The 21,669-nt window shown below is 39.9% G+C and overlaps 1 protein-coding gene across 2 annotated transcripts in view; it reads left to right on the forward strand.

Annotated features, from left to right (window-relative positions):
• Nucleotides 1-21,669, forward strand: part of JARID2 (jumonji and AT-rich interaction domain containing 2) — a 211,250-nt gene that overhangs the window by 166,299 nt on the left and 23,282 nt on the right. For both annotated transcript variants that reach the window (XM_077180422.1, XM_054645196.2), the window contains exons 6-7: nt 9,131-9,360; nt 17,184-18,201. In XM_077180422.1, the coding sequence (XP_077036537.1) occupies nt 9,131-9,360; nt 17,184-18,201 (1,248 nt within the window). The remainder of the gene's footprint in view (nt 1-9,130; nt 9,361-17,183; nt 18,202-21,669) is intronic.

Here is a 21,669-nt window from a genome sequence, read left to right on the forward strand (position 1 = left end):
CCCCCCAGTAAAGAAATTTATGAGCTGAATGTGCTCAGTCCTTGTCTGTCCTTCTGGGTCTGATTGAAAAAGTGGTGGAATAAGATGCAGTTTTAGCATCTTGTGCTTTAACCTCTTTCTTCTGACAATCTGAACTCCATGGCAGAACTACTGCAGGGCTGGAATTACATACACACACACATGTGTATATACTGACATGGGGGTCAGTCTCTTCTCCATGTAACAAGCAATAGGACCAGGGGAAATGGCTTCAAGTCACCAGGAAAGATTTAAATTGGGCATTAAGAAGAATTTCTCCACTGGAAGGGCTGTCAAGGCTGCCCAGGGAATTGGTTGAGTCACTATCCCTGAAGGTATTTAAAAGTCATGTAGATGAAGCACTGAGGGACATGTTTTAGTGGTGGACTTGGCTGTGTTAGGTTTGTGGTTGGATTCGATGATCTTTAAGATCTTGTCCAACCTAAAAAATCCTGTCATTCTATGAGATGTATTTATATAGGTACACACAGACACACATGGACACAGTCATGCTCTCTGGCTTTTGTGAGACTGATGTTTAATGTAGAATGACTTCATTTGATCAAAGTTAAATATAAGCATTCATAAGTGTTATCAAAATGCGTGCCAGGGGCAACACTTAATTTCTCTTATGCAGTATTGAGACAACACTTGCAGTAGGTTGATACCACATTCATATTGTTGATTGAAAAATTTTATGGAAGAAACTTTTTCAAGTCAGTTATTTCTCTGCAAATCAGCAAAAGCTGCATTAATTGCACAGTAATTGTGTCACGATGTCCTCGTGCCGTATCTTGAAAAATGGATCCACATATATTGCAATATTGCCTACTGTATAATGGAAGATTTAAAGCTGTGATGAAAATTTCTTGAGCCTGCTGTAATGCTCCCCTGCCAGCCTCCTGTATGATGTGGTTTTTGCTCCAGCAGGAGCTCTTGTTTCATAACTGTGCTATCTCTGTCTGACATAGTTTCAAAATGTAGCGTATGCTCTCTGTTCCCTTCCTCACTATTAGTTTTCCATGAGAATCTTTCTTTCTGGTGACTGCCCCTTCAGCTCTTATCCTTTTAGTAGGAGGACTGAGAGGAAGGTGTCTTCACAGTGCACTTTTTCAGAGGTGACCTGTGCCTGCTCTGTTTGTTCTTTCATGCTGCCTTGCTCCAAAGAAGAGATTAGTAAATCCCAATTACTTCACTGTGCTGATCCTCATCTCTGCCTTTCAAAAGGGAGTTTTCTATAAAGGGTGCCTTTGTTACATATGCCAAAATTTTTTTCATGACTGCATCTGAATCTGTTTTTATTGCACACCCAAGCTCAAAAACTCACTTTTTGTGAATGATTTGTGGGTAATTGCAAGGGGATGTTGTGCCTAATAGCATTTCAGCTGTCAGCTGTGACCAGGAGCTTTAATGCTTTACCAGCCATAGATCAAAACTTGGCATTTAGGATTGATTTCTAAGTAACCCCCCCAAAATAAGAGGCACAAAACTCTGCATAGGGAAAATGAGGCTGCACGTAACAGAGCTGCTCCCTTAGAGTTTTAAATGTGATATATCACTGGAAAAGGAGCTGATGGTGTTCTATGAGAATGTCCCAGATGGCAGCCACTTTGAAATTAGCTCAAAACCAGAGACACCTGAAATCTTAATTGGGGGTAAGTAAAGGCAAACATAATGAGCCATATAATGGCTTCATAATCTTTATCAATATAGATCAGAGAGAGTGTAAATGAAGCTGCTGCTTTAATAGAGCTGCAAAAGACCTTTATAAAATACATAGGAGACAATGTGAGATGTTTTGACAAAGGTGAAGAAACAGGAATTCCCAGAGAAGACAGCTGCTTCTCCTTCGTCATTGTAATTTCTTTTTTTCTTCTTCTCCTTTTTTTTTTTTTTTTTAATTAAAATTTCCTTACCCAGGGGTATTCCCATTCTTCAGTGTCTGTTATGTTGGTTGACAGCCAATAGTATTTTTGTTTCATGTGAATGAAGTAGGTTCTGGTTCCTGTGTGTCTGTTTTAAATGAGACCACACACAAAGGCAGACCAGGGACGGGTGCAGCAAATGAACTTAATCTAGCGTGAGAGTCTATTTTTAATGAATTAAAGTCTTTTGTTTTTAATATACAATGTCTACTCAAGCACTTTGGACCTGAAAATGCTAAGCATTTGCTATGACATACAACAACAAAAGTTCAGAGCTTGATTAATGTCATTAGACAGTGTCAAATGATTGCTTTCTGCTCAGTAGGGGCCAACAATTTTTCTGGGCGAAGTCATTTGTCAATATCCTCTTCTGACACCAATATGGGGTATTATTAAGGTTGTACACCAAACTATTTGTTATAACTGAGCCTGTTGAGCCACCTTTTGGAGAGCTGACTCAATCTAGAGTGCCTGAGTGGCAATGGGAAGCACGTATAGCACGTGGCATAGCTTGCGGCACAAGATTAAATAATTGGCTCAACTGACTTGTTGCCTTCCAACCTTACTGCTTACACAGATACATTTAAAAAATCAAATTGTTACCTTTTCACCCTCCTTTCCTAGTGCTGCTGATGTGCTGCACACACATCCAGCTGTAAAAGAGCAAGTGAAATGCTTGGCAGGAGAAATGTTTATTCCCTGCATTCATGGGAGTGTGTAAAAGGGAGTGTGCAAGTCTTTCCAGGGAGATATTGGGACTAAATTGCATCTCCCTGCTGCTCAGAGGAAATTCCAAGTTGTAGGTAAGAGAGTAGGCTTAGGTCTTTGTTCCTTTAAACCTAATTCTTTGAATTCCTCGCAACTAAATAAATTCTAGTTTGATTTCATTTTGTGGCACAATGGAAGGTTTTCTCTGGCTCCTGAAGAAAAATGTTTGCAAGTGCCAGGTGTTTTGCAAGGCAGGCTGTGATAGAGAGCTGGAAGGTGGAGCTGGGAAGTTGTTGGGTTATCAGTCCCATCTCAGGAGCAGAGGAGGATAGGCATTACTCTACTTGAAAGGGCTTGTGGGCTGGAAAAGTGCCTCAGGAGGAGCAGCATACGCAGATATAGCTGTGTAGCAACTTAGACATTGCATGCAGCACGCTGTGGGTCCTCTAATAATGGTTGGCTAATTTTCTCAGGAAGAATGATTGGGGAATTAGATATCCCTCACACCAGCCCAGCAGCTCAAGGGCGGAGAGGAATGCACATCTGGGCCAGCATACCTGGGAATGTCCTGTTGTCTCTGGATGCCAGAGACAGACAATTAAGTTCTAATCTACTTTTAGGAAAACAGAATTAACCATCATTATTTGTAACCAAACTTCTTCATGAAGGGCGGGTTCGGTGTCCTTAGTGGGAGTTAACCCAGCTTCAGTGTGCCAGCAAAACCTACAGGGTCAGAAATGGTTGCTGGATCATGCTGTGTTTTGTTAACATGATGAGATAAAAATTGCTCTGTATGCCTTTTGCCTGAAATGAGCAGGGGAGAAAATTGTAGAGATGCTTCTTTTTTTTTTTTCTCTCTTGGGGCTTAAATTTCAAAACAGACCTGGCAGTAGTGCATAGTAAGCAAGTATTGCTAGAAACACTATACTCTGCTTCAGTGCTGTCCTACTCGCTTACCAGAAACACAGAACATTTCACTTCTCAATTTGCAATGGATAATTTAGCAGAGTAATTTCCTTACATGTGTAGCAGTACAGAGATGATGCAGGAAAAGATCGTAGACTGCTTTTTTCTTATTTCAGGGTATAGTTCAATGCAGCATTTGTGTATCTCGGGCTTGAATGGCACATCTTTTACATACATTACTGTTTGAGTGTGCTGTGAGAAAATTCTGATTTATGGTTGGAGTTCTTTATTTAGTTTTGGTTTTAACTAAATTTGGTATTTGTGAGTGGGTACATGAGACAGAGCCTTAGGCTTTTACATAATTTTTAGTTAAACTAATCCTGAAGAGGTAAACATTTAGAAGAAAAATATATTTTAAAGAATGAGAAAATTTCAGGCAGAGTGCTGCAATAGTTAATGGGTAGGCAATTATTTTGATGATTTACAGCCTTTTGTTGAAAGACCATGGAACCAGTAATTGTTGCAATAAACATTTTTGCACATTTAATTTTTCTGCAAAAATATGTAACACGAAAATTACCCGGTTTGCAGTAATTTGCATACTTAAATATGCAAATCAGGCACAACACATTTGGGGATTTGCGGATTTTCAGTAGCGAGATGTATGACCTGTGGAGAAGAATGGGGGAGCTGGAAGTTGCTCAAAAAAAAAAAAAAAAAAATTGAATTGTTATCCTGGTGTGAGACTCGTGATAACAGACAGACACTTCTTGTATGGACTTGCTGCTTAGTGAGTGACCCTTTTGATGTTGTTTGTGTCGTAATGGTTAGGTGAGAGTAATGAATTTGTGCTGAGACGAGACACTTGGTATTGAATTTTTGCAAGCGGTGGCGCGGTGTCTCATACCAATAATGCTTCTCCCGGTGGCCCAATATATTCCTGTGCGTGCAGGGCTTGAGCTGTGTTATTGATGGTGTCAAAAAACAAATTCAGTGTTACCCCTCTGCCATGGCTCTCCTGTTTGACTCCTGCTAGCATGCAGCTATGGAAATTTTCGTGCAGTGTTGTCCACTGAGAAATTGAGTGGTGTTGCATTAGGTCTTGGGAAGTGCAGAAAGAGCAATACCACATGTTTTCATATGATGTGGTGCTGGCCTTTTCTTCTGAAGTACACCTTTGCTCCTGACTCTGAGTAGGCAGAGCATGTTGGGGGGCTCCAGAAGACAGCTTCTATCCCTGGAAATGATTTATGGAAGTCAGAACATACCCAACATTTAAGGAAAACAATTGGCAGTATTAAAATACTGTGTTTTATGGAAGTATAAGGTTGTTTTAGTTCCTCTGGGAGGGGAAAAGAATTATTGCCTGGGTCCTTTAACACAGTTTGAGAGCCACGTAAATGTTTTCATAGTGACTTAGAACTGAATTAAAGCCAGAGCAAGAATGTTTTTGTACAGTAATGGATACTCCATGCCAAAAAGTTGATTAATACTACATCTCTTCCCAAACATGATGTATGTAACAACATGAGGCTTGCACTGGAATAACTGGCTCGGGTTCACAATATTGGCAAGGCTCCCTTTTCTCCTTCTAAAAACAAAACTTCGCCCTTTCACTTCTATCTCCCCTCTATTTTCTGGATGGTTTTATGAATGTGCAATCACTTGCTTTATGCAGTGCAACATGCAGCACGTGTGTATGTGTATGGTCCATGCCTTCATCTCCCAGCCACTGGCACACAGCAAAAGGGTTCTGTAGTCTGCAGTCCATATTAAACCTCCCCAGTTATCTCAAGTATAAAGCATATCAGGTGCAAGAATAACCTCCAGGAAAGCTTGGGAAACAAAGCTTTGTCCACGGAGTCAATAGCTGACTGAACCCAATCCAGTAATTCTGCTGCCTCCACAGTGAAAGTCTGATTATTGTGCATATTATAAATTAGCTTCTGAATGGCTGGCTGGATCCTGTGAAATGTTTGTGTGCAAATTAATTTGTAGGAATACTTCTAAAAATTGCTGAAAACACATTATGTTTATCGCCCACTACTGTTTCAATTCCTGTAGTAAATGCTTAGTTAATCTGTAGTAATCGAGCACATCTGTGGCTTTACTTGACAAAAAATTTTTTTAGACGTTATTATAGCTGCACCTAATAGAGGCACAATTTGCACAGTTTGCATTGGTTTGTGCAGGGATTCTTTATTACAGTTTCAAATGAGATACCCCAAAGTCCCAGTACAGGATCCTGTGTGAATATTGGTGCCTGGGGTCTGGTTCCCCCGATGCAGGGAGCACTGTGATGCATCTGTGGGGATCATGCCTGCCATAAGGTTTTGCTCTGCTGCCATAAATTATATCAGTGGTTTTAAAACCCCTAGTGCTTGTGAGTTTTGAATGTAGTGGTTCAGTTTCTTTGCATTTGATCATCCCTGCTAACCAAAAGACCCACAAGTATTTCACTGTGGGACTCTTATTGTTTCAGTTTAATAATAATAATAGCTTTGGAGGACACAGCATTTTGAGAATAAGCATTCAAATGGATACAAGTATAATGATACCCATTTATTCTATCTGGAGTGTCTGAACACTAATAACTTACTTACACTCTTAATTACTTGTTAGTAGTGCTTCTTACCTTTAACTAAAAGCTGTTCTGGAAATATAGAGTAAGGTAGCTGTATATAAAATATATATATAAAATATATATAAAATAATCATAATTCAAGACTACAGAAATGCAAGTTCCGCCACTAGTGTAGGTTGGACTTGGTTTTATGTCTTTCTATCTTTTAGTGAAATTATTGCTTCAAGCAATAAATAAAGTGCAACCTTTATTGACTGCTCTTTAGCAAGGAACTAAAGTGAATGGGAACAGAACATTGGATATTGGCATGTCAGACTTATTTCCAACATGGGAGATTTTCCTGGAACACACCTTTCAGGGGTTCATAAAGCGTATACACCTTTCCTGATTTTCTGAGTGCATCAGAAATATTTAGGAGTTGGCAGACATGAAGGAGAATGCCATTTTTAGTGAGATGGGAGGAAAATTGTAGTCTCAGGGGTTTTTTCTGCCCCTAAATGCTTGGCTTGGGGTAGCATTTTGTAATTAATCAAGTTAACATTTAGATAGTTGCTCACATGATTTGAATGTTTGTGAATGATGTGTATGTTTGTGAATTTTTCAGAACTTACTATTGCAGAAAGGCTTTATAGCTGAATATAAAGTAGCTGGATATAACAGTAATCTAGGTGTTGCGAGAAACAAATACTGATTTTTATAGAAACTGATACCATCTACTGTTTAACTGGAAGACAGTGTGGCAAAAACTGTTTTGCCTCTACATCTCCCTTTGTTGTGTTTTCAGACACTAGCTTTTTAAGCTTTTCCTGTGAGACTGAACATTTTTTTCCTCCTGTATCTCTCTTCTCCCTTTCAAGAATCTTACAAATTAAGACAAAAGATAATTACTCAGAGGGTAAAACTGGCAGGGTTCCCACGACACTTAAATTTAATGAGCTGTTGCATATAAAATATACCTTGTCATGTTTGCCTTTTTTTTTTTTTTTTGGTGAACCCGAGAAGTGCACAATTTGGCTTTTTGGCTGTGTTTTCTGTTTTAGTAATCTTCGATTTTTAAAGTGGCAACTGATCACAGAAAATTAATCTCTCTGACTTTGAATGTTTCTGTAGGAGCAGATCAGTACATACGATTTGTTCCTTTCAAAGGAAGATGTCACTCTAAACGATAAAATACATATGAACAAGGCTGCCATTGGTTGTTTGTGCTATGTCTTATTAAAAATAAATAGTCATGCTTTGTGCCTCTGTAGTGCACAGTATCCATCTGATGTGAGAATTCCTTCCACAGGAGGATGAATGTATTGTCATGAACTTCCCGAGAGGGGTTGGCAATTATTATCAGTTCCATCACTGGAAATGAGACACAAAGGGTTACGTGATTTTTGCAGAAATCACTGAGAAATCCTTGGCTGGCTGGGGCAGCACCAGTTTCTCCTGAGCTCAGGAGTGACAGAACCATGGAGAAATTTGTGGTGACTCCACTGCTGACAGCTTTTTTCTCATTCTTACTCCATTTATGCAAGTGGGAAGGAAGAGAGGAGGAAAAGCAATCACAGATTTTTCTTTTTTAAGTAATCTGCTTCAACACTTACGACTGACTGAATATGATAAGGGAACTGAAAATATGATAAGTGACCTGAAAATTAAATTTGTCAACAGTTTGCTGGAGTTCTGGCTCCAGGAAGCTGGATAGCTGCTTGGGAAGGTTTGGAGGTAGAGTGGCCTCAAAAGCAGCTTAGCTGCCTCTCTTCTGTCCAGCAGGATTGTGGTTTTTATTACTACTCTTACTGCTGCTCCTACTGTTAAAACTGTACATCTGTAGAGATAGCTAAACTTCACAACTTAGATAAGGTGTGTGTTGTAGGAATGTCACCTTTAGTGACAAAAGAAGGTTTTCATTTCACAAGAAAACAGTAACTTTGTGCATTTAGTTACTATTCACAAACAGATGGTGTATGTTGTGTGTAATAAATAAAATGTTCACATAGTTGTGCTATTAAGTATTTATGAAGTTTCTTGTTTGCATCCTTTCCTAAACCATGTCAAAGAAAGACAGGGGTAGAAATCAAGAGCAAAAGGCAGGAGGGCATTTGCCATTGTGGATGTTGGATCACAGGTCTTGGGAACCTCTGTCAAGTGCTCCACTGAAGAGGATGCATCGCTGACATGAATTCAGCACATTTCTGATGAACAAACAGAGAAATGTGATTTTTTTTTTTTTTAGCTTCAGCTTTCCATGTTCCCTCACAACAGAAGAGCAGTGACTCTTCTTAAATAAATTCAGCAGAGAGACAGGAACAAAACTTGTTTGTATACATTCACATAATATTTATTGTAGAAAAAAAAGGTGTCTGTTCCGCACTTTCTTATCCCTTCATTATAAGGTTATGGAGCTCAGCATAGGTCCCAGTGTTACTTCATGTCACGTGTTCCAAAATGGTTTTAGTATTTTCCTTTCTTTGCAGAAGTACCTTTTTCTATTTGCAGCTTGTCTGCTATAGGCAAACTGCTGTCAGTTTGATTCAGCAGTTCGGGTTCTGATGAAAACAAAACATGCTTTTTCATGGAACGTCTCCTTTCTTCTACATTGGTATAAAAATAAGCCTTTTTTCTGTTTAGGTTATGTTTAGAATTCCCTCACTGCAAGAGCAAAAAAATATATTAAAACTGTCATAAGTAAAAATCAAACTCATAATTCTAAATCTAGGTCAGTCAAAACAGTAATATACCTTGTATGTTTTAATTTGGATATTGAAGATAATGTGTGCTAACAAGCAGAGAAAATACTGTAGTAAATCTGTTCATCTAAAGAAATATGCAAAATAGTGCTATTTCTATATCGATTTAACTTCAGATGTACGAAGGCATTCACTAAATATCCAACACTGAGAACAGAGAAAATTGCGATTTTTTGAATGAAGTGTTTGGTCTTGCATACTTTTTCTTTTCTTTTTTTTCCCCTTAATAACCTGATTTTCTCTCTTCTCAGTTTTCAATGGGTCCAGCAAATCATCGAAGGAGAAAGAACCTGCTCAGAAACACAAAAGCAAAGAGGCCACCCCAGGGAAGGAGAGGAACAGCGAACATAAGGCTGAGAGTCGAAAAGACCAGGCTGCTGCTAATCACCACGCTACTACAAACACTGGCTCCTCTACGAAAGGGCTCACGGCTAACAATCACCACACTCTTCACAGATCGGCTCAGGACTTAAGGAAACAGGTAATAAGTTGTTCTCTGCTGTGGACACATGGGAAAAAAAGGCTTTTAAGATTCTAAGCTCCTTTTTTCACTGCTTGGTGTAGATCGAACGTGGCAATCCTTGAAAGAATCCTCTGGAGCAGCAGGGAGTTAATTTTCAGTGATTAAAAAAAGGAAAAAAGAAAAATTGATACATGGGAAGTCCATATAGAGCATGCTTTACAACCCTTTTTATTATCTGGTATTTTCATATGAAGGAATAAAGTTCACATTGCTGCTTATGAAACCTTTCTGAGTGGCACTCTGTGCTGACACTGCCAAGGCTGGCAGCACATGGAAGAAGGAGCTGATCTGTGTGGCTTATCTCACTGGTGCTGTGGAGAACCTGACATTACACTCAGGTGTCTTGGTTTGCACATGGGCAGCACAAACCTCAGAGCCTGGGAAAAATGTTTTTCTGATGCATAAACAAGATGCTCCAAAATATTCCCTCATTCACAATGAAGGTACCTGGTGGGAGATGTTTTTAGAGTTCCATGTTACTTGGTTAAAAGTTAGCAAAAAAATTCAGCAAGAGATTTGTTTCAACCTAACTTGAATTCAGGTGTGGAAGTTTAGCAGACCAGTCTTCCAGTGCTTGTGACTGTCCTTATCCAGGCTGGGGCTGGGTTAACAGAGTACCTGCACCAGGGCAGTGCAGTACAGAAAGCTTGCTGCACTTTAGCCTTTTGGGGGTTTTTGAGGGGAGGGGGGAAGCAAGGGATGTTGATTTGGTTGGTGGTGGGTGAGGTTTTTTTGTTGGTTTGTTTGGGTTTTTTTTTTGCAGGGTTTTTGTTCTTAGTTTTGTTGTTGTGGTGGTTTTTGTTTGGTTTGTTCTGGTTTGGTTTTTTTGGTTGGTTGTTGGTCGGTTGTTTTGCAGTGATGAATTCTCAATGGACTGATTGGAGACAGTCTTTACTTGCTGGCACCTAAAGATTTTTCTTCTAAGTGGTCTGACCTGGTCTTCAGTGGAGCTGGAATTGCCATCTTGTAGAGGGCTGTCAAGGCCTTTAAATGACACCTCTGAGTCGCAGGCTTGGAAATTAAAAATGGCAAAAAGAAAAGCAGTGATGCTCTTGCTGAAGAAATCTTTAATGCTGTGTGTTTCAGTGGTGGTTTAAGTTCACCTGAAATGCCTCCACCAAATTTGTATTACCTTCTAAATCAGATTTGAGATCCAGAAGGCTATTCACAGTGTGTATGTACCTCTCTAAAATGTCAATTCATTATTCCACCATGGCAATTTGCCCCTATCTAAGCATCAGTGTGAATGTCTGCCTTCTTTTGCATCCTTTTGAATTTCTTTTTTGTGATTACCAGTATCTTACGGTCCTTGCTGTGACATGCTCTGTCATGAGCTCATGGTTTTGAGCAAGTTCCCAAAACATAAGAATGCAGTTCTTAATTCTTTTAACCTACTGGAACACTGGTGTGAAATGCTTTAAAATTGTATCATCAGAGATTGGTTGGCTAAAACTTCTGTGAAAGTCAACTGCTGCCTCTTCTGAAGGTAGTTCTGAAAGGAAAAAGACAAGTGTAGAACAGTTTTGTCCACAATCCAAGTGGTTTTGCTTCATAGAGTATTAAATGTTTTTGATTGTGTGACACACAATGGAGAAAAATATAAAGCAATGCTGTACAAGCAGCAGTCACACCACATGGACACATCAGCAAGGGTGGTCCCCAGGCTTCAGAAAATAAGGGGAGGTTTAAGTCAAGATGATGCGGGTTTTCTTTTTTTTTCTTCCTAAGAAATTATTAGACACCTAAATTTTCTTCTGCAACCCACAGTAGCATAAGTACTTTCTTGCAAATTTTAAGGAAAATATGACTCTTGCTAATTAAAGGTGGATTATATGTTTTGCCTGACAGAAAGTCTTAGTTTTGTATACAAGCCTAGACTTACCAGTTATGGGACATTGCTAAATTTCTCTCTGTTGTCCTGAGTCTTTGACTTTTTCAGCATTTTCCTAAAGGAGATTTTTCTCCCAGGGTGCCAGCCACATGGTCTTCCTTCTTCCACTATTTATTTGCTCCTTGATCACTGCATTTGCATGGTTTATTTTTGTGTGTTTTTGTTTTGTTAAGTCTTACAGAAAATAAAGGCATAACACTAGAAAATGCCAGAGATTTTCTTTTTTACTCATTTTCTGTTTTGATGTCTTTCTTCTCCTGGTGTGCCCTTGCACTTGTCACAGGTTCCTTATCTCTTTTGCTTTCTCCTTTGCCATCTTTCAAAGTCTTCCTACTTTAAAGGGTTGTGAGCAAAGGAAATGTAGTTCAATGGGGCCCTCTCTTGGCCTAATATGGTAATTTACCTCTGCACAACTCCTAAGCACAGAACTGTTTTTATGAATGAATTCAAATGAGTTGCATAACTTGGATTTGTTTGGTACCAAAACTGTTCTCAGTGTTGCTAATGTTGCTCTTATCACTGTGGTTGCTATCTAGCAGGTTGTTTATTTTTTTGTGTATGGTTTTGGAGGCTGAATCCTAGGTGCTATGCAGAGGTGTGTATGTAGACCAGTTCAAATATAACAAACCAATTGCTGCAAGACAGTGCTGGTCCTGTTTTTTTTTTTTTTTTTAATAAGAAAGATAAGAAAAATATGAAATCTATCATACTATGTTTTACTCCAGGGCAAGTGTTCAGTGAAGAAGAGAAAAGAGTGGTCTGAAGATGTCAGCAAAACTAGGAACATAGCTGAAAAGCAAAGATGAGATTATTCATATCCTTAGTTTCACCTTTTGGCTCAAGACTTTACATCATGTACAGCTAATATCAGTCACTTTATTCCTACAAGGGGACACACTTAGTTGATGAATGAAAGGCTGTGGATGTTGTCCCCTGGACTTCAGTAAAGCCTTTGACACCACCTCCCACACATTTTGCTGGAGAAACAGGCTGGTCAAGCTTGGATGGGTGCACTCTTTGCTATGTTAAAAACTGTCTGGATGGCTGGGCCCAGAGAGTGCTGGTGAATGGAGTCAGATGCAGTTGGCAGCTGGACACCCATGGTGCTCCCCAGGGCTCAGTGTTGGGGCCAGTCCTGTTTAACATCTTCATCAATGACCTGGGCAAGGGGATTGAGGACACCCTCAGTCACTTCACACACAACACCAGCAGGAACATTTACCTGCTGAGGGTAGAAAGGTTCTGTAGAGGGATCTGGAGAGGCAGAAAAGCTGCCTAGCAGAAAAAGACCTGGGGTTGCTAGTTGACAATGGCTGTACAACAGCCAGCAGTGCCCAGGTGACCAAAAGGCCAACAACAGCATCCTGGCCTGTACAAGCCAGGATGATACCTGTGTGTGTATAGAGTGGCCAGCAGGAGCAGGGCAGTGATTGCCCCCTGTACTCAGCCCTGGTGAGGCCACAGCTTGAGTGCTGTGTTCAGTTGTGGGCCCCTCACCACAACGAAGACATTGAGGGGCTGGAGTGTGCCCAGAGAATGGAAACGGAGCTGGGGAGGGGTCTGGAGCACAAGCCTGGTGAGGAGCAGCTGAGGGAGCTGGGGCTGTTGAATCTGGAGAAAACGGGGTTCAGGGGTGACTTTATTGTGTTCTACAACTGCCTGAAAGGAGGCTGTAGCCAGGTGGGGGTCTGGTCCTATCTCTTGTTGACAAGAGATAGGACCAGACAAAATGGCCTCAAGTTGCACCAGGGTAGGTTTAGACTGGGTATTAGGATAAATTTCTTTGCAGAAAATGGAGGGGGGGGCAGGTATTACAATGGCCTGCCCAGGGAAGTGATTGAGTCACCATCCCTGGAGGTATTTAACAGACCTGTTGGTGTGGCACTTAAGGACATGATTTAGTGGTGGGTTTGGCAGTGCTGGGTTAATGGTTGGACTCCATGATAAGTTTGAATAAAAATTCAAAATATTGTGCTTACCATCTAAGATTGGAAGTTCTGTCTTAAAGCTGATGGTGCTCATGACATGTTTTGCTTTGAATAGAAGCTGTGAGGGTATTTGCCTTTTTCCATCTGCACTTTACTGTATTCTGTTCTCAGCCCCTGTGTCACAAGCCCTTGCTGCAGGAATGCCCCAAGTGGCCCTTCAGAGTTCTGGTCTTAACTTCCTCAGAAAAAATCATCAGCAGGCTGGAATGACAAGGTGCCTCCATGCAGCCTGACTGCTCACACTGAGGTTTTGTCTTGATTATACCTGACAGCACAATAATACAGCTATAGCCTCCTGAAACCTGAAAACCTCCTGTAGCGGAGACTCCACAATATCCATTGACAGCTTCTTCCAATGTTTTCCTTTTCTACTAATGAGCAAGTTTTCCTAGGTGTGCCTCAGATCATTGTAGACATTTAATGAGATTTTTTTTCCTCCTGCTTTTCCTAGTGAACATAGAGAGAGCATTTACTTTCTCTTTTCAGAGGAGCTCCTTCTGCATCAGAGGACTGTTACAGAGTTGTCCCATTGTGATCTCTTTCAGAGTAAGACCAGCTCCTTTGACTTTTCAGCAACAATCTTATTTTCCAAATACCTGAACACTTCGTGTTCTCTTAGACTTTCTTCTCTATCTAAATTTTTCTCACAGTATGGCCCCAGTGCTGGGTCTAGCTCTCCTTAGGAAAAGCCTGTGCTCCTACCCTTTGCTTTCAACATCCTTAATGATAGGTCTCAGGAAGTGATTTGTGTGCTTTGTATTGCCATTGCATTTTGCAGCTCACTGCAGTCCCCAAATGTTATTCTTCCCCTACATGTATATGATTTGTGCCTCCTAAATATAGCGCTTCCTCTTACTGTAGAAATGTTCTGAAATAGGTTCTTCAAGATTTTGATCTTGTCCTGTGAGTGATTACAGCCTCTTCTTTCCAGGTGTGTTTCACTATTTTACAATAATGAAAATACTTGGTAGAACCAAGGGAAAGCCAAGTCCCTGCAGAAAGATACACAAAGTGTCTTCCTAGGACAACAGTAAACTATAGCAATGAAAACTTTTCTTGAGGATGACTTTATTTAGTCCCTCATGACCCCACTTTAGAGTAATTATGTCTGGGATGTGTCTGAGGAGTTTGATGGAATGTTCCAGGGGACAGTGACTGGAATCCTGCTGCAGCAGAGATGCTTCTTTACCTGCTCAGCCAGGTGTCTGTTGGAAGATGATTAAATTTGATAGATTTGCTATTTGACAAAAACCTGGGTAGATTTTATTGGTTTATTTTAAACATTATTTTGTAATCATTTGTGTGTTTGCAAATTAACTGTTTGATGATTTGTTCCAAAATTGTTTTAGGACTGGAAATTAGGTAGACTCTCTGTCTACCCCAGCTTATTTCCAGGAGCCATGCCCTAAGTCATTCATGTACCTTCCACCTTACTTGGGTTGCTATCCTAGCCTTTTTGCTGAAATGGATTATGTTCTATACCTGATAAATATTCAGTCAGTGGCACTTCTGGTGAAGGTTAATGCAAAAGAAGCAGGAACACTTTAGTCAGGCTATTTGTTTTCCTCCCTTGTGTGGTGCTTTATCTCTTCCATTGTTTGTTATCTTGTATTTTTAAGGCATTTATATATTTTTTTCTGGTTTAGTTTCTTGCTAACTGAAGTTCCTTTAGCTCCTTGGCCTTTCTGATTTTAATATATGCTTTTTCTTTTTCTATATAGTTGCCCTTAGTCCCATAATTGTGTTACAACTTTCTACTGTGATCATTTTCTAATTTTCCAGTCATTAGAGAACTTTGTGAACAGCCATAATGGCCTGTGCTTTTTACCTTTCCTCTAAGTGGAAATTGCTTTGGTTTGGATTTTTTCAGGTGAATTTTTCTTTTCTTTTGTTTTGCTTCTGGGGGCTTTTTGTTCCTTTTTTTCATTTTTTTCAAAGTCTGTTGTCCTTTCTCTACTGTTGTCACATCTTAGAAATGAAAACCCATTTCATGGTCACTGTCACCCAGATTACCTTCCAGTTCTCAATCAATTCCTGTTTATTAGTCTAGGTAAAATCTTTAATCATTGTTCCTAGCTATTTATAAATCCAGGGATGTTCAACATTTCTTGTTACTGCTGCAGGCAAGAGAGTGTCTCAGCAGCTCTCTACCCATGTCTGTTCTGCAGTATGAAGAAGTGCTGTAAGAGTTCAATCTGGGCCTGCATTTCAAATACAGAGTACTGCTTAAATTTGAAGGGAAATGGGTAAATGCATTTCTGTTTGCAAGTGTTTGCTTTCCAGATGATACCTCATACATCTTTGAAAAGCTCAAGGTAAAACCTCATGTCATCAGTTAACTGGATTTTCCTTAAGTGTTTCTGCCTCTCAAGCACAGGAAGGACAAGAATATGGATGGCTTTTAGAAGATCATTACTCCTGCTCCAGTTTCTAGAGTACAGAGGAGGAAATGTGCATGAACATACTCACAAACACACACATGTATGTGTGTGTATGCAGAATCTTCAGGTTCCAGTTCCCCTTCCACAAGTCACTGCTTGCAAGACCATAGCACAGTATTTTCAGCCTCTATTTGATCCCTATTAGATGTTATCATTATTATATAAGTGACTGCAGTTCTCGCCTTTATTTGAGAGAAGCTGCCATGCTTGCTGATTTGGCAAGGATTTCAAAGTCCTACAGGAGAAAGTATTACAACTCTGCAGGAAGTGGTTTTACTCACCTGAGTGCTGATAAGGGGTGATTGTACTGTATGCTTTCACTTTGAGCACTTTTATCAATGTTTCTGACTTTTGGATGTGTTTTTCTGTGCTCACAGTCATTTAAGGAGGAGAGGAGTCAGTGTTTAAAGTTGTGTAAATGCTGAAATTGGTTTGAGTTTTGAACTTGAACTTCATTTTTTTAGTATCAGGGTTTAGCTTTGGCAGTGCTGAGCTGTCTCAATTCACTTTGTAGATGGGGATTGCTTTTGGTCTTTAACACATCTTGTAGTTAAAGTACAAATTCTAGTCTCATAACTCAATTTAAATGTCTAACAGAAAGCAGCAGAGTTCAGCATTTCTAAGCTCCATTGACACAATATGATCTAATAGAATATGTGTCAGTAACATTGCCCAGATACCAAACTTAAAAAAAAAATACATTGGACTACTGTATACATTTTCTTTTATTTCAAATTATCAACTTCAGCAACAACATGCTGTCCACGATTTAATATGTATGACAGACTGGATCCTTCATGGCCATGCTGATCTGTTGGGTGCATAATGTGTTCCACATATCTTTTTATATGAATGCATGGATAGAAGGTAAATTGATTTAAATCTTGATGTGTTTTTTGCAAATGTGTAGATGTCAGTTAGAGTAGATAATATATTCTGCCTATTTTGTCTGCTAAGAAGTAGTGAAATGTGTGTGCATGTAAAGGAAGTTTGGTGGGAGAGAGAGAGAGTGTCTTGAGGGCCAGAAAAAGAGGTTATGAAGGTACTAGTTTGTAAATTGGACTGTCTGTGTTTTGTAATCCCGTAACAGCTTTCTGGTAGACCAGGACAGGGGTAGTGCAAGCAAGGGACCTCACCCTTCCTAATGTCAGAGAGTTTGTATCCTGTGAAAGCAAGACTGGGGCATTTCTGGTAAATTTAAAAAAAAAAAAAAAACAAACAACCAAACTTTTTTTTTAAATTATATATTATAATATTATAATAGGCATTATTATAAATGCCTAGTCCCCTCTCTTACCTGTGTGCAAACCATTATGTGCATGATGGGGCCAGAAGTCAGGACTGCAGACTATGGTTGTCCAGCAAATGGGAAACTGAGGCTGAGTGGTCACATTATTAACTTACTTTTCTATTTTGTGTTTCCTTCCTTCTGCTCCTCCTACAACACTTCTGGCAATTCAGGTTTCTAAAGTCAACGGGGTCACTCGAATGTCATCTCCGAGTGCAAATGCAGCCAGTGCCAAAAAGATGAGAGAAGTCAGACCTTCACCGTCCAAAACTGTGAAGTACACTGCAACAGTGACAAAGGGAACTGTCACATACACCAAAGCCAAGAAAGAACTGGTCAAGGAAACCAAACTAAATCACCACAAACCCAGTTCACCTGTCAACCACACAATCTCAGGGAAAATAGAAAGTAGCAATGCAAAAACCCGCAAACAGGTGCTATCCCTTGGAGCATCCAAGTCTAACAATACCGCTGTTAATGGTGTAAAAGTCAATGGCAAGTTGAACCAAAAGACATGCACTAAGGAGGTGGGGAGACAGTTAAGGGAGGGGCTGCGCAACTCGAAGAGGAGGCTGGAAGAGACGAATCACATGGACAAAATACAGTCGCCCACCAAGAGAATGAAAGGGGCCGTCAACTTGGCAGAAGCTGCCAGCAAAAAGGCAGCAGTAGAAAAGCCTTTGCTCAATGGACACCTTAGAAAGGAAGTGCCAGAGAAGAGTTTGGAAAGGAATAGGCCGAAAAGAGCCACTGCTGGAAAGAGTACGCCAGGGAAACAAGCACATGGCAAAACTGAAAATGCCTCCTGTGAAAATCGTTCTACCTCTCAAGCGGAGTCCTTGCACAAGCCACAAGACTCAATGGGAAAGCACGAAAAGGGCAGTAGTAAGTCTGGGTGGGGGATGCTGGGGGAGATTCCCATCCTTAGGCCCTCCACCAAGGAATTTCATGACCCACTGATATACATTGAGTCAGTCCGAGCTCAGGTAGAGAAGTATGGGATGTGCAGGGTGATTCCTCCTCCAGACTGGAGACCTGAGTGCAAGCTAAACGATGAAATGCGGTTTGTGACACAGATTCAGCACATACACAAGCTAGGCAGGCGCTGGGGACCCAACGTGCAGCGGCTGGCCTGTATCAAGAAGCACCTCAAATCTCAGGGCATTACCATGGATGAACTCCCACTCATAGGTAAGGGCTGTGATTCCTTGGCCTTTTGCCACTGCTTCTGAGTGTCTGTATAGACTTTATGCTCTGTTTGCCTTTATGCTTAACCATACCCCTGATCAGGTAACACTGCAGAGCTCTGAATCTCTCTCTTTTTCCATTGACCAGGCAGGATGCAGGTAGGTTGTCAGAGAGCTTCCAGGGTGACTTTATATCGCCATTTTCCTCCCTGCTTGACCCAGAGGAAAAAGAAATCGCTCCGTGGGACCTTGGTCTGCAGATTTCAGAATCTTCTTCTTTCCCTGCTGTTTATTTATGTGGTTGTATGACTATGTATATTGATAGCCTTGTTTTGAAGGTTGTTTCAGAATATCTTTTGGACCTTTCCAAAGATGTTTTCCTAACAGGTTGCAATGCTGCCAGGCTTTAATGCATTTTTCTCCCCGCCTCTTCCTTTAAAAACATTTAACCAAAGGGGAAAGAAAATATCTCGGAACTGACTTGTGTTTGGGTACTCAGACACTTAAAATCACAAATTCCCAGTGACCTGCTGACATTTAACAACCATTAAGTGTCAAGAATAGGCAGTAAAATGTAGTTGATTGCAAAATGGAGGTTTCATTATTTCTCCCAGCAGGTGTCTGCCAGGGCTAATGCCTGAGTGAGAATCACTTATTTAACAGAATTCTTGGTTTATGGTCTGCTGTCAGATATGACACGTGACAAAAATGTGACAATAGTTTGTAAAAACATGACAACAGCAGCATACAAATGAACTATTGGATGAGCTACCTCCATCTCTACTGCCTTTGCAGACACCACATAGTAAGAAACCTGTGTTTTTATTTTTTCTAAGTTCTTCCCTTTGTTTTTGAGGTGTTTTGAGTCACAAGCTCCCCCAGCCTGCATGTTGCAACTCAAGGCTAGATTTTTGCCTTAGAGGCATTATCCGACCCGAGGCAGCTTTCGGGGCTGGTTGGATTAAAGGAGACGCTTTTCTGTTTAAACAATTCACAACACTTCCTTCCCCCGCCTCCTCCTTCTTAAACTTTGTTTTATATCACATATGGTAAGTGAGGGAAAATGCATAAAAGCACACAAAATGATTGCAGACTTTATGGTAAACTGATGCAGGGCACAGCAGAGAAATAACAAAATTTCAAGAAGGAGCAATGATAGCTTAGCACTATATTGCAATAGCCATGCAAAAACGTTCAAGGAAATCTGAAAATTAAAATCACTCAAGCAGCAATAAATGAACATTTTGTATGCCTAATGTATGCAATGGTTGTATGCTAATGGAAAAGAATAATGAATTACATTTACATTGGCAAGAGAGAGAAGGAAATGTGCAAGACAGCTCGATTAACGCTCCTGGAACAATGTTAACTTTTTAATGAAATACCTTAACTCGGCATTAAGATGGCATTACTGTTAATTATTTGTATTATTTAAGCACCTAAGAGCCTAATGAATAGTCAAGGTTTCTATTCTGCTGGGTGCCATATAACCAGAGCAAACAGTGGTCTCTTACAAATTTGCATCCTATGTATCCTTTCTGTGGTTAATTTCCTACCTATCCTGTGTTTAAAATCAAAAACAAAATGGAGAAAAGAAGCTGGAGATCATCAGTGCACAAAGAGGAAAAATCTGTTGGTTCTGTCAGAAAACATATAAAATAATCTGTGGTGATAAATGCACACTTATTTAAGTAGACATGCATACATAGCCCTTCTCTCCAGGCCAAATCACATTTCCACTGAAGTAAGTGGGACTTTTGCCAATGGCTTGTGTAGTGCCAGCTTTTGGTATTAAATGCATACCTGAAGATTTAAAATTTTCTTTTTTAAAATGAGCTTGCTCACTAAGCAATTTAAAAGTATTCCTAACTTAGAGGAAAATTAAGGCAATTAAAAAAAAAAGTTAAACACTGCTACTGCATAATGTGCTAGATCTCCTATTTAAGTCATTTTGCTATAGGTGCTTTTAAAGAACTCCTTTTTTTGTTGTTGTTGGGTTGTTTTGTTTTTTTTAAGTCTTTCAAGGAAAGTTTAAGCAGCAAGCTTAGGTCGATCCTGGAAAACATCAGTCTGAGATATAAATGCTTCCAAAAGTTATGACTGTGTGAAATGGAATTATAATTGAGAGCATTTTGCAAACCTTAGCTGTAGGCTCTGGTTGAATGAAGTGCTACTCGAGCTCTAATATTGCAGAGTGATTATGAGTGATCATTCTATGATGCAGGAGAAAATTGAATTTTCAACAGTGCTGAAACTAGGACCTTAAATTGAGTGTGTGCTGGAGAAAACATATAATGGTAAATTTGAGCCACAGTTCTTTCCAAGTTTGGAGTATGTTACCCAACTTTATGTAGATTGCTGAATCTGTTGCCGTGGAAAGCCATCTCTTGAGTTCCACCCTCAGCTTATTTGTGGCTTGCATGTAGAAACCACTGACCAAAAAAGTAACAGAAGCCATCTTGAAAGTTATGTTTCTATTATGTTATGTATGGAGGATTAAAGAGGAAAGAAAGAAAACTTTCCAAACTCATTTTGTTTTTCTCCCCATGGTATTTACTTTTTCTCAGCTTCAAGACCTTTTTAAAACCTCCACCACCCTATTCCCAAATGTACTAAATAGGATAAATTTGCTACCTCGTGGTCCTGCCTCCACCCTTAGATTCTACTCAAAGCCCTATGCTTGGTTTTGTCTGCAGCCAGACACCTTTGCCTTGTGCTGTGTGGGCAGTATAAATACAGCACAGGGTAGTTTGAAAAAAGCAATATGGCAAGATGATTTAAGATAATGTAACTGTGCATCCTACTGTAAATATTTACAATAATGTTGCTTCTTGCCCTTCTCTGTTGCAGTAGCATATCTGAGTGCTCTGAAATGGCTATGGCATGATGATTCTTTACTTTTCTCAAAGGCAAAGGGGAGACAGTGTGGCGGCAGAGATGTTGATGCTGGTTTTGTATTAATTCTCTTTTTCCCTTGAACAGCACCCTGTTGAATTGTAGGTGGTCTTCGGGCTGTTTCTTCACTCTTTCCACTGATGATTTACTTCTGTGCTTTCAGAGTATTTATGATGTTTCTTTTATTGTTCCTCATCCATTTGGCTGCTTTTTATGCTGCAGTTTGCGTAATTTTTTTTTTTTTTTGACTGGAGTGTGAAATGTGCTAGTCATCTTAAAACATACAAAACCAGAATGGAGTATAAAATATGGATGGCCTCAGACTGGAAGAATAATGTGTCTGGAACTTTTTATGCAGTTGCAGGCTCAAACCCCAAACAACCCCTTGCCTCCCTTTGTTTTTTATATGGATTTTATTACCTGTAGTGAAATTAATAATGTGCTCCTTTTAAATACTAGCTTCATTCAAGGTGTTGTGCAGATATTAGATAATTGTTATTTCACCTCCAGAAAGGATAGGTATTTGTCTTTCTGATAGCCAGTACCCCAGCTTGACACTGGTTTTGTTTATTCCTGG

Source organism: Agelaius phoeniceus, chromosome 1 (genome assembly GCF_051311805.1).
Source record: "Agelaius phoeniceus isolate bAgePho1 chromosome 1, bAgePho1.hap1, whole genome shotgun sequence".
Taxonomy (NCBI): domain Eukaryota; kingdom Metazoa; phylum Chordata; class Aves; order Passeriformes; family Icteridae; genus Agelaius; species Agelaius phoeniceus.